General features: G+C 34.5%; 1 protein-coding gene across 2 annotated transcripts in view; it reads left to right on the forward strand.

Annotated features, from left to right (window-relative positions):
• The first annotated feature begins 4927 nt into the window (after nt 1–4927).
• The window catches only part of LOC110639604 (peroxisome biogenesis protein 5), a 29660-nt gene continuing 21554 nt past the window's right edge, over nt 4928–13033 (forward strand). The window contains exons 1-5 of one of the 2 annotated variants that reach the window (XM_021790623.2): nt 4928–5305; nt 5552–5686; nt 5794–5962; nt 11759–11952; nt 12048–12299. In XM_021790623.2, the coding sequence (XP_021646315.2) occupies nt 5189–5305; nt 5552–5686; nt 5794–5962; nt 11759–11952; nt 12048–12299 (867 nt within the window). In that variant the 5' untranslated portion in view covers nt 4928–5188. The remainder of the gene's footprint in view (nt 5306–5551; nt 5687–5793; nt 5963–11758; nt 11953–12047; nt 12300–13033) is intronic. The other variant, XM_058153822.1, reaches the window with a different exon arrangement.

The following is a 13033-nucleotide window of genomic DNA, read 5'->3' on the forward strand; positions in this document are numbered from 1 at the left end:
AACTTTAAATACGGCACCTTCAAAACCTTCTAATGGACCATAGTTTACCCTTGATGATGTTTCTCCCTCAAAATGGAGAGATCGTCTTGCAGAATTCAGGGCATGGCTTGAAGTTTAAATGCTCAAACCTGACGCCCAATTACTAAAAGTCTTGAAAGAGTTCTCTTCCCAGACAACTAATTTTTACAATAATGGTTTTCCACCCTAAGAGACTATAGATTGCTTCAGTTTTATCAACTTTCCATATTGGGAGCAATAAATGTCCTTTATCAAAAGTTCATTGGAGATGCTGCTCTTTATAACAAATAAGTAAGACAAGAATTCTTTAAGATGAAGTGTTGCTCTTTGAAACGGCGAGAAATTGAAAGGCACTATCAGAGAATGTTGCAGCGTTATTATATGTTGAATGGATATAATAATGTTAATATATGCCATACTTATATAGCCTCCCTACCAGAACAACTTCAACTTAAATTGTAGAGATCGATCTTAGCTACTCACCGGGAAGTAGCTCAAATCTCTTTAGGAGAAATCCACCAAGTGACCCTAGCAGCCCTCGACAAAATGTGTGACCAATAGAAATTCTTTCAAGAACTGCTAGAAAATAACAAGTCTCTCCAATAGGTTTGCACAAAGTCTCATCTCTCAATCAAATGCAAAGGAAAGAACTGCACTTGTAAAACAAAAAAGAAGTCTCATCATAAAAAATACTTAAATTTTCGCTCTGGAAAATACAAAGGCAAGAAGAAGAACAGATCATTTTAGCTCTGCAAGAAAAAATCAGCTCGTAGCAAAAACAAGAAATCCAACAGATGTTATATCTGTGGAAAAAAGGGACATTTTGTAAAAAACTGTCCGCGAAATTTTGAGAAAGCAGCCAAGCTCATTCAGCAAATCCATCAAAGTACTCATCTGAACCTACAAGATGCTAATGTTGAATTTTTGTTCTCTGAATAAGAAGAAGCTGATGGAGAAATAATCTTTGCTCTAGAAATATTGTCCTAAAAAAATGAAGAATCTCTAGAAACAACAGATTCTGACTCTGACTATGATGCCATTAATACCTTATAGCCTTGCTATTCGACTCAGCCCTCTATTCCCATTCCTCTGGTGCACATTCATGTACTGCCATCAAAATATGATAGACTTATACTTGTCATTGGTTTTCTTGATTCTAGTGCATATAAAAAGCATGTTGAACCTTACAGTTCTCCCTGGTAAGGCACGAGTTTCCCACTCAGAATATTTTTGCACAGTTGATGGAAAGATATTTAAGATAAGTCACAAAAAGGGTTATACGAATACAGTTTTTTTCCAGACTGTATAACATGGATAAGAGTCATTGGGACAGATCTTCCAGATAAAGATTTGCTAATTGGTTTTGATGATTATCAACAAGCTCAAAAGCTGCAAATACTTCCTATATGATTAAAATTTAAAAGAAATTTGAAGCCCTTCACCACAGTCCCAAAAATGTTCTCTTTATCAGAAGCTCCTCTTTATTTTGAACATCACAGAGATCTTCTCCTTCGATCTTGTGCAGATTCTCATGCAGAGTTTACACATCCAAAGCCATTATGGAAAAACATAAACTTTTTCATTGAACTTCCTTTTAAGCTAAATGAAGATGTTAATCCTACAAAGGCTTCTCATCTTATAATGACTCTATCAGACCTCTTACTAGCTCAGACAGAATGCCATCAACTGCTCTAATAAGGTCTCATTGAACCTATAAGTTCCGCTTGGGTATGTCAGGCTTTCTATGTAGAAAAAATGTTCAGAGATGCTCAGAGCAAAAAAGAGGCTTATGATAGATTACAAGCCTTTAAATCATTTCCTTCAAGATGTTAAATTGCCACTTCCAAAATTAGCTCTCTGTTCACTCACTTTCATGAAGCCTATATATTTTCAAAGTTTGACTTAAAAACAAGATTTTGGTAGCTTGGAATTGATCTTGTAGACAGGCCCAAAATAACATTCTATATACCAAATGCCCAGTACCAATGAATTATTATGCCATTTGGACTCAAGGTGGCACCATCGCTTTTCCAAAAGGCCATGGTTCGAATATTTGAGCCCATTCAATATAGTACACTCATCTATATTAATGATCTCCTACTCTTTTCAAAAGATGTTCAGGCCCATAAGGAGTTATTAACCCATTTCTAGTCCTTGATCCATCATTATGAAACAATGCTTTAAGACAAGAAGAGTCACATAGCCTAGTCTGACATAGAATTCTTGGGTATGAAGTTCAAAAATGGCAAATATTAGCCAAGTCCATACATTGCTTAAGAATTGCTAAAATTCCTAGATAAGAACCTAATAATAAAGCAAATCCAATAGTTTTTGGCATCATCAATTATTTAGGGACTTTATTACTCATGTTTCAAAGCACACCAGCCATCTTTTTAAGATGCTAAAGAAACAAGCCCCTCTTTAGGGTATTGAGCAAACAATAGTTGTTCAAACACTCAAACAGATAGCTCAGAATCCATCTCCTTTAAAGATTCTAAGCATAGAGAAAAGGATTCTTCAGACCGATGCTAGTGATGAATATTGGGAAGCTATTCTAATTGAAGAAATTGACGGAAAAGACACGTCTGTGGACATGCTATGGGATATTTCAAAAACTCTAAAAAGCATTATCACACTGTCTACAAGGAGATCTTAGCCATTAAAAATGGCATCAAAAAGTTTGAATTCAACGCATAGGTCACTATTTCCTAATCATAATGGATAATTCATCCTTTCCCAAGATTTTTTATTTTAAAAACAAGAGCCTTCCTAAACCACAATTGCTAATACTGAAAGATTGGATTTTCAAGTATAAATACACAGTCCAACATATAAAGGAAAGCATAATCTCATTCCTGATCTCCTAACTAGACCACAAACCATCCACCTTGTCTTTACCATCCACTCTATTCCTCTAATCTTCATGGCAAATTCCTCAAAAAAAATCCCAAACATTCCTAGCTTCCTAATTCCTCCACTTGATAGTTTTCCCCTTGGATGTGATCCATCCATATCATTATCACAAATCCAGACTTATGCAAAGAACAACCTATTCCACTTTCAAAACCTGATCAATGTTCTTAGAGGCATTAAGGAATCTTCTTCCATGTTTCTCCCTGAAGCCCCTTTTCTCACTTGTTTTTCATCAAACCCTCATACTGACTTGATCCTTGAAGAAATCTGGTTCTTATGGTGTATGATATTTCTTTATGCTATTGCATTTGAAGTACTTATCCTTGGTCTTTATGATTTTCTCAACAATGGTGATAATCAAAGATCCCTTTTATGATAGTTCCTTGAATGGCTTTCTTCAATATCCTCTTAGAGAAGTGATCTCAGGAAAATTATTAAACTCAATGGAGTTTGGCAAATGGCTCCTGCATAGGCAAACAAGATTTGCTCCTTGATCATCCTACAACGTCCATTTTTTAGAAATCCTAAGGGAATCCTTTGATCTCAAAATTCTTATTATGAATGGAAAACATATGCAGAAACTATCACGAACCATCGATAAATGGCAGCCATAAGAACTAAACTACACACACCTTTGTGCGATGAATAATTACAAGCTTATGAGACATGTCATCAGCTGCATCTCTCTTGGACCCAAGCCTTAGGAAAGTAAGCAGGCCAAGCCTATTGAAATTTGGCTTTTACCTGCATCAGGTCCTACCCTTACGCTTGGACCAAGTGCACCACTTCCTGAACCAGATTACAATCATCCACTCTGGCAAGACTCTCAAGATCCAATGGAAGTTGAACAGCAAAAAGCTATCCAAAGTCTTGAAAAGGAACAAGGTCCCTGGTATAAGCATCTATATAGAGATATTGGTTTGGATGACTCAGCCTATGATAACTACATTCTAAGCCCTAATCAAACTCTATGTGACAGACACAGATGCTCTTTCAAAATAATAAAGCAGTCTGCTTTAGTTAGTGCAGTTTGCTTTAATTAGTGTGTCTACTTTATGTTTTAGTCAGTGTCTACACTAAAGTTTTGGGTGCCAGAATAAATTTGCTTTTATCATGTGAACAAAGTTATGAAGGATCAGAGGATCCTATTGTATGTAGTTTGGCTTTTCCTCCCTCTCCTCCTATATAGGAGGGAGTCTGTCATGTTAAAAATCAATCAAGAAAAAAAAATCCAGTGTATTTATTCTCTCATGGCTTTCTAAGATCCTCTTTCTCTCGAAAATCAGAGAAATAAATGCCATTCTCAAGTTCTTCAAAAGCATGAGTATGCTCTACACTTGTTTCATCTGAGGATCCTGTGTATCATAAAATGCATAAGTTTTCATTCATTGCTATGGTCCTCTTATTAAGATAATATTAATTAAACAAAAGGGCATCACTTTATCCGTGGCCATGGTGGCTTTTCTTTTGGCATTTGTATGAGTTTCGTTACGATTATTTTAATGAGGGGTCCTGGCTAGTCTTGAAGAGACTCGTAATAGATTACAAGCCTTTAAACAATTTTTTTCAAAATGATAAATTTCCACTTTCAAAATATGATTAGTGATAGGAATGAAATACCATTAAAATTATCATTGGTATCATTAATTCATACGCATATGCGTTCTATCTTAAAAAAGAAAACTTAATTGAACATCATAAAAAAGTGCATGGCAAACTTGAATTTTCTTTCACAAGTACACCAAAGCCAATAAGTAAGTCATACTTTAATCAGACAATATATTAATTCCCATCAATGAAAAGAGAACTTAGTTGTTAAATTCAATTGATATTCATCTAAAAAAATAAATTCGATTAATATTTTGCGTACCATATTTTTTCAGTATATGTAATAAATAGCTGCCTAAAAATGCGTGCAGCTTTAAACGATTAGACATCGCAAACAAAACGACAGAAAAGCGTTATTTTGATATTAATTAATTAATTAATTTATTACTATAAAATATATGGAGGAAGTCGTTTATCACCGTCATCAGCAACAACAGCTCTGCAGACGGACGGAGGAATTGGAGGTCGTCTTCTACGCTCGTTCCCATATATAGCCCACTGGTCCTGCTTCTGCTCTATAGTCGTCGTCTTCTCCTTCTCCGATTGGAACCCTATTCTTGAATTTCAGTTTCAATTTCTATAACTTAAGAAATAGGCGTCGACTCCACCACCACCGTCTTTCTGAAAATTGGAAGCAGATAAAAGAGATATGGCGATGCGGGACCTAGTTGCAGGAGGAGCGGCATGTGCGGTTCCGGGTTCTTCATCTTCCAATCCTCTTGGTGCTTTGGCCAATACTCTCCTAGGCTCTTCTTCTAAGACCCAGGTAATCGCTTGCTTTTCCCTTTTCTTTCTCTTCAATTTTCGCTGATTCTCTTTACGAATTCTGAAAACTCTTTTCTCTGTCTTCTATTATTTTTTTACTGGTTCCTTATATGAAATTCTGAATATTTTCGCAAATCAATTGAGTTGGAGTTGAGTTGAGGCTTTTTTTTTTTTTTTTTTTTTTTTCCACTTGGTATTTTTGAGTATGCATACTTATTTATGAACTTTTGGATTATGATGTAAACAGGAAAGGTTAAAGGAAATCCCTATAGCGACTGCTACAAGTTCTGAGAATCGTTTTTTCCAGGATGTTGAGGACCCTTTGAGGGCACTTCCAGGGGCTGAGTTTGAACAACAGCCATTTCCTCGACCCGGTGGGCAGGTTTGATATGCTGTTTCTGCTAAACAAAGCATTTAGTAAATGTTTTGTTGTTGCTACCATGTTAATGTTACTGGGTTATTTTTTCTCATATGTTAATATATTGTCAGGGTTCTGAATTTCTTCGTGGGTTTCGCTCTGCGGATCAGAATGAGAATGGACTTGCAGATGCTTGGGATGAGATACAGCGGTCTCATGTTCATCCTCCACCTCAGGCTAACATTCCTCAATTGGATCATGTGTATAATCGTGGACCTCAGCTTCAACCAACTTTGGATGGTAATTCTATAATTTAACAATTAATGAGCTCATCTTTGATCTTACCCAGTAATGCTATCTGAACTTGTTGGAATTTATAAAACTCTGGTGATTGCTTAACGGGTTGTTGAGTCATTAAGGAAGAAAAGTTAAAATTTGCCACTGACAAGTAATCTAAATGAGGTGAGGTGCAAATGGCTGACAAGTTTATGATAAGATAATTTTAAAAGTGTAAATGAGTTCCATTTACTTTGCATATTAAAGAGTTGGAAGTGTTGAGTATCACGGGCTCATGAGTGTGGATTAATACATAGATAGTCTCCATACTGAACTGGACTTGAAACTAGGCTCTACACCAGGTTGGTTTGCCAACACTTACATGCCCTTTAATTTTCTTGTACACTATTAATGTGCAATTTGTTCCTAGTAGTCATATATTCCAACACCTTCCTCAAGTTTAGTTGGGTTTGGCTGAAACTCCACAAGCCCAATTGTCACTTGGCATTGTATGGGGTGACTCATGTAACTTGAGTCTGGCTCCTCTTGGCTTTGCCCTCAACGTCTGGGTAATTGGGCTAGCCCATGGATTCACCCGAGTCTAGCTCGATTAGCTCATCTCATGGGTATAGCTTGTTGGGTCTCAACTTGCTATGCTTTTGACTCTTAAATCTACGGCCATTGGGCTTTATAGCTTTGATACCATGTTGACAATCATGGGCCCATGAGTGTGGATTAATAAATAGGTAGTCTCTATGCTGAATTGGGCTCTCCACCAAAATGGCCTTGGTTTGGTTTGCCAACACTTTTATGCCCTTTAATTTTTTATTATTTATTTTTATTTTTTTTATACATTGTCAGTGTGAGACTTGTTCCCATAAGCCATATATTCCAATAGAAAGTAACGACTGAAGTAAGACTCGGTGATTAGGAGGATAGAGTATATAAAATTTTAGAAATCTTGTTGCATACTAGAAGTTCAACTAGTATCATATTAAAAGCTTTGATACTCGAATTCGCCATTCTCACTTGCCACACTCGTGTTGACATGACACGACACTGGATAGGACATGAAATATGTGTCCGACACACATCCATGAAGTTGGACACACCTAGAAGGAGGAGGAGGAGGAGGAGGAGGAGGAGGAGGAGGAGGTAGCAGCTATGCAGAAAGAGAAATAAAGGAAGAAGAAGAAGAAGAAGAAGAAGAAGAAGAAAAGATGCAAGCTTAAATGATGCCTTGGAAAATTTGATTGCTTTTTTCTTTTCTCTATTTCCTCGGGGTTAGGTGGCAAGCATGCTAGTTCATGTGTGCACAAAACTTGGCTTATTCTTTCTCTATTTTTTATGGGTCAAGGTACTTTGACTTTTTTTTTTAGTTTTAATGTGGAAGCGGCTGCAAATCTTTTTTTTGGAAAATATGAAATAAATAATTAACTTATTCATAAAAAGATGAGAACTATTACGAAATATAAATATCATTAGTTTTAATTATTTAAAATTATATTATTTTATTAAATCTTAAATAATGTATTGCATTAAAAAATTATCATATTAATTAATTTTTACATATTAATCTAATATTATATAATTTTATATCTTTTATTTTATTTTATTTGCATAATGTATCCGAGCACCTGTGTCTAAATTTGAATCTATATCCCCGTATTTTCTATTTAGGAAGTTTACTTGTTGAACACATGGAAATGTATTAATTCGACACCGTTACCTGAGTCTGAGTAACATAGGTTAAAAGTAGATGATTTCTTAGAAGAGTTTATGGAATTGTCACAGAGGTTGTCAAGGAGCACTTAATTTTAAAGCTCAGTATTGTAGGTGGTGTCAAGAATAGTTTTATATCTCTAATAGAGGTAGAAAATTGAGTGATATGAGGATGAAAGTATGTGAGCTTAATGCCCTATATGATTGCAAGTTTAAAGAAGAAGATGAATGGGCAATATCACTCACAAGGCTCGAACCCTAAAGCCTTATGCGTCTAGGTGTGCGCCTTTTTTCCAGGCACAAGATTCTAGAAAGGCATGTTTTCTTTATTTCTATCTTAAGTCAGCACTTTCATTGGCAAAAATGACAACCACTTAAATTCAAACTAGCAAACCTAATTCAAGATATATGCCAAAGGAAAAAAAAAGAAAAACATCACATTTATTTGATTTTTATGAACTTTTTAAATTTTTTATTTTTGCAGCCTCACTTAGCTCAGGCGCGCGCCTACGCCTTGCGGCTAAGCTCTAGGACTCCTTGGCGCCTTAGTGCGCCTTGAGCCTTTAATAACTATGGGCAATATGGGTGTGCGGTTTTGGTATGGTTCCGGTTTAGTTCTCGATTTTTGAAACATTTTTATGCAATTATTTCCTTAAAAAAGTCATATTTGAATTAGCTTTTAAGTTTTAAATTGAATTATTAATACATAATATATCATATAATATATTTTTAACTATTTTTAAATATATAATCTTTAACTATAAAGTGTATATATAATTTATGATTAATTATATTATATAATATAATAATATATCATATAATATACATTTTAACTATTTATTAATTATGTAATATTTAATTATAAGACACTAATATAATTATGAATTAACATATATATAGTATAATAGTATATTTATAATTAAGAATTATAAAGTAATTTAATATATTTATAACTAAAATCAGCGGCGAATCTAGAAATTTTTTTTTTGGAGTCAATATAAAAAAAAAATAAATAATAAAATATTATTTAAAAATTAAAAATATAGTATTAATATCTTAAAATTAGACTTGAATATCCTTAAAATTGTAAAAAAAATTACATCATTGTTAATGCTATCAAACACATAACTCTTTATATAAATAGTTAAAGTCATTTATCAATTTATTACATGTACATTTATTTTGTTAAAGTTTATTTGATGAAAGCATAGCTGAATTGCTAAGGAAGGGTATGTTAGGTTCAGCCAAGCATGAAGGATCTATTCCAGCAACCAAAATTAACTCTAACAACTCAAACACACTTAAACATTCCAAACAAACCATAACACTAATTTGGAGAGGAGAAACCTTGAATATATTAACTAACAAACACAGATTACAAAGAATCAAAGCACTTGAAACAAAATGGCAACTTGTGCCAAGTAATCTCAAGTATATGCGCAAGACAATATAAGTGACAAACTTATATTGAATCTAAGTTCTAGGTGGAACTTAGCAAAGAACATAACCTCACTTAAAGAGTATTTGAGCTGAAGTTCTTACAAACTCTCTCTAATAGAGTTCTAAAAATATAAAACCTGATCTGCCCCAACAAAATGAAGAAGAGAGTTTATATGACTGTTTGGCCAAGCATGACAAATGCCTAATGGTCCATGCTTGGCTGGTTATTGCACAACACTTTTCCTTAAATGTTTGAATGATTTAACTACAAAAGGAAGGCCTCCAAAATCATATTTCTTCTCCCAAAGTCTGCTATTTATTTCCCCGAAATCTGCCATTGTCTTGTAACCAGATTTGAAACTCTAGCTTTTACAAAAAATGCAAAAAGGTTGGATAATGATATTTCCCACTCATCACTTGTACAATGGATAATGACTTGAACCAAAGTGGTTGGTGAGCATGCCAACACATCATCCACATATGCTGCCACCTAATCCAAGCTGCCATGTCACCATTCACATGGCATGCCACGTGGCATGCCAAGTCAGCAAGCCTCCAAATAGCTTCCTCCCAATTCAGTCAAGCTAGGATCTCCTTAAATATGGAGTTGCAATATTGTAAAGTACTCCAATTAACTCTCTATAGTGTTGGCCGAATGTGTTGGGGCTTCTTGCTCCATGATTAGTGCTTGCAAAGCTTTGGCTCTTGACCTTGTTATGGCTCCTTTGAATTGTGGTGCTTCAAGGTCCACCATAATGTCTTCATCATTATTATTGAAAAAATTATAGTGAAATTTTAAAAGTATATAGACCATTTAATATATAACGTGCTTTTTTATTTTGACTAATTTTAAATTTTCTAAAAAGAAAGGGGATTCAACAACTAAATTTATGAGGGGTAAACACCAATAAATATTTGTATTCACAAAGGAATTCTCAAGAAAATGAGGGGTCAATTGACCCCCCATTTTCCCAAATGCATCTGCCACTGACTAAAATTATTAAAAAAATATAGAGAAATAAAATATAATATTATATTGTATTTAGTTTATAATTAAATACACATATATAAATATATATAATTATATTATAAGTATATAATACATTTAAAAAAAATGGAAAAACACATGTATAAATTCGGTTATCGGTTTGGTACGATTTCTATATGATTCCTGTTCGGTTTTTAGTGAAAAATCAAAATCGAACCAAAGTATCAAAACAACTTTAGTTCAGTATAGTTCGGGTCCCCCTAAGAACCATTCACAACCCTAATGAGCTATATGCTACTTACCTCCATATAACATCAAATAAGGTTCTCCAAGTTGCATATATTATTATGGTGCTAAAATAATGGATCATGACTTATATAAGTTGTAAAGAATGTCTCTTCAATTCACCTGTGTGCCATTTATAAGAAATTCGCTCACAATGTACAAATGATTTGAGGTTTATATCATGGCACTATTTACTTTGTATCATACTGCAGTATCCATTAGAAAAGTAATAAAATCTTGCATAAAATAGTGTTAATATTTATATTTATATTACATTCAGTTATGGTGGTATACTGGTATTTTAGTTAGTGTTATCCGCAAGCGCCTAGGTGCTCGCTTAGGAGCTCAGACGAGGCGAAATCCAGGCACTTCACCTGGGAAGCCTCCAGGCGAGGTGGCTTCAACCAGGTGCTGCCTAGGCGCCCAGGCGAGGTGAGAAAATGTGAGAAAATGCAAGAATTTTTTTTAAAAAAAAAAAAGAGTTGAGAGAGAAGCTGATCACGGCCACCTTCTCCTATTTCTTTCTTTGAGAGAAGCTGATCATGGGCACCTTCTCCTCTTTCTTTCTTTCTTTCTTTATTTTTTTGTTTGTTAAACATGTATCCCTCCTCAAATTCTGAAATTCTTTTTTTGCTGTCACTTTTTTCTTAGACTAGTATATTATTTGAAATTCTGCATGTATTTTATATTTTTTTGATCTAAAATTCTGTCACATTTTTACTATTTCAGCCGAGTATATTTATTATTCCTTTCTTGTTCTTATTACTCCTTATTAGAAGTGTCATGGCGTTCTTTGGTTTTCATTGTTCTTATATTTCGTCAGTGGAAATAAATGAATCTTTTCATTCTTCTCTTTCATTGATCTATGATTTAAATTCCTAACTCCATCAAATACACTGCCCATCCCAAATTTTTTTTACTCCTCTTGAATATTATTTTTTAAGGAAACATTCAATACATGCAATGAATATTATTTTTCTAAAATTCTGTTATATTACACGCTGCAATCTATTTGAGTACTCTATTATAATAATGTAGTTTATTCTAGTATTTATAAGTTACCATTCTAATCTATTCTAGTGTTTTTAATTCTTATGTTGGAATTTTTTTTAAAATTTTTTTATATTAGAGTTTTTTACTTTGTATATTTAATTATTTATTATTTTAGAATAAATTAGCGCCTCATTTCGCTACAAGTGCCTAGTGTCTCTGGCGATGGAGGACCTTCTCGCCTTAAGGGCACCTAGTGCTTTTGACAACATTGATTTTAGTGTCTAGTGTTAGGGAAACACTGTATCACAGGTTTGACAAAGAGTTCTCATTTGCATATATATTTTATTTTATTTTATTTTTTTGATTTGTGTTTTGCACTTTTTATATTGCAGGACCACCTCAAAGAGTGCTGTCAAACTTCTTGCACTCGTTTGTTGAAAGTAGCCGCGGTGCAATCCCTTTTCATCCTGCTCCACTGCCATTGTTAGGATTATCTGAAGGTGACAAACAATGCATACGTGATCGTAGCAGCATAATGGCTCGACACTTTTTTGCTGATAAAAGTGAAGATTTCATTAATGCACAGGTTCTTTGCCCTTTATTTGTTATAGGAAGTTTGCAAGCTATTATTGTCTCTTTAACTTTCAGTTTTTAATTTATTGACTTGGGTTTTATCTCCAGGTGAATGCCTTATTGTCTTCGTTAGATATTGATAGTGATGTCCACGTGAAGGGGCCTCTACCTGGGAGATTTCGAGAACTAGAGGATTACTGGAATGAATCACAAGGTAGTCTAAGACCAGGTCCTCATGCAGCTGATGGATGGATTGCAGAATTTAACCAGCATAGATTAGATCGTAGTGATCCTGATGCTTGGGCTCATGCATTTGAACGACAGCACGGTGCTAATGGTTGGGCCTCAGAATTTGAGCAGGTACTTGCATTTGGCATTAATCTTTAAACTTGCTGATAGATTACATTCATTGGTTTGAGCATCACATCATTGATATTGGATTCTTCCTATTCATACATTTGTCAAGGGTGGAAAGAGACCAATTAGGAAGGAGCAGGTTAGGAGGAGGATCAGGGTTGGTACTTGGAATGTTGGATCACTTACAGGAAAATTAATGGGGCTTGTGGATACCTTGGAAAGGAGAAGGGTGAATATTGCTTGCATTCAGGAGACTAAATGGGTAAGAGAGAAAAGTAAGGAAGTGGGTAATTCAGGGTATAAACTGTGGTTTATCGGAAAGGAGAGAAATAAGAATGGAGTGGGCATAATCATAGACAAGACATTGAAAGATGCAGTAATAGCTGTGAAAAGAGTAGGAGATAGAATTATACTAGTAAAGATAGTACTAGAAGGAGAAACAATAAATATAGTTAGTGCTTATGCCCCACAAATAGGACTAGACAGTGAGATTAAACAAAAGTTTTGGGAATATATGGATGATTTAATACAAAGCATACCGAATGAAGAGAATGTTTTCATTGGTGGAGATTTGAATGGACATGTAGGAAGCGATAGACAAGGTTATGAGAATGTTCATGGAGGTTTTGGTTTTGGAAGTCGAAATGAGGAGGGAAAAAGTATCCTGGATTTTGCTATGGCATACGACCTAATGCTAGTAAATACCTACTTTATAAAAAGAGAGTCACATTTAGTGA

Source organism: Hevea brasiliensis, chromosome 9 (genome assembly GCF_030052815.1).
Source record: "Hevea brasiliensis isolate MT/VB/25A 57/8 chromosome 9, ASM3005281v1, whole genome shotgun sequence".
NCBI classification, from domain to species: Eukaryota; Viridiplantae; Streptophyta; class Magnoliopsida; order Malpighiales; family Euphorbiaceae; genus Hevea; species Hevea brasiliensis.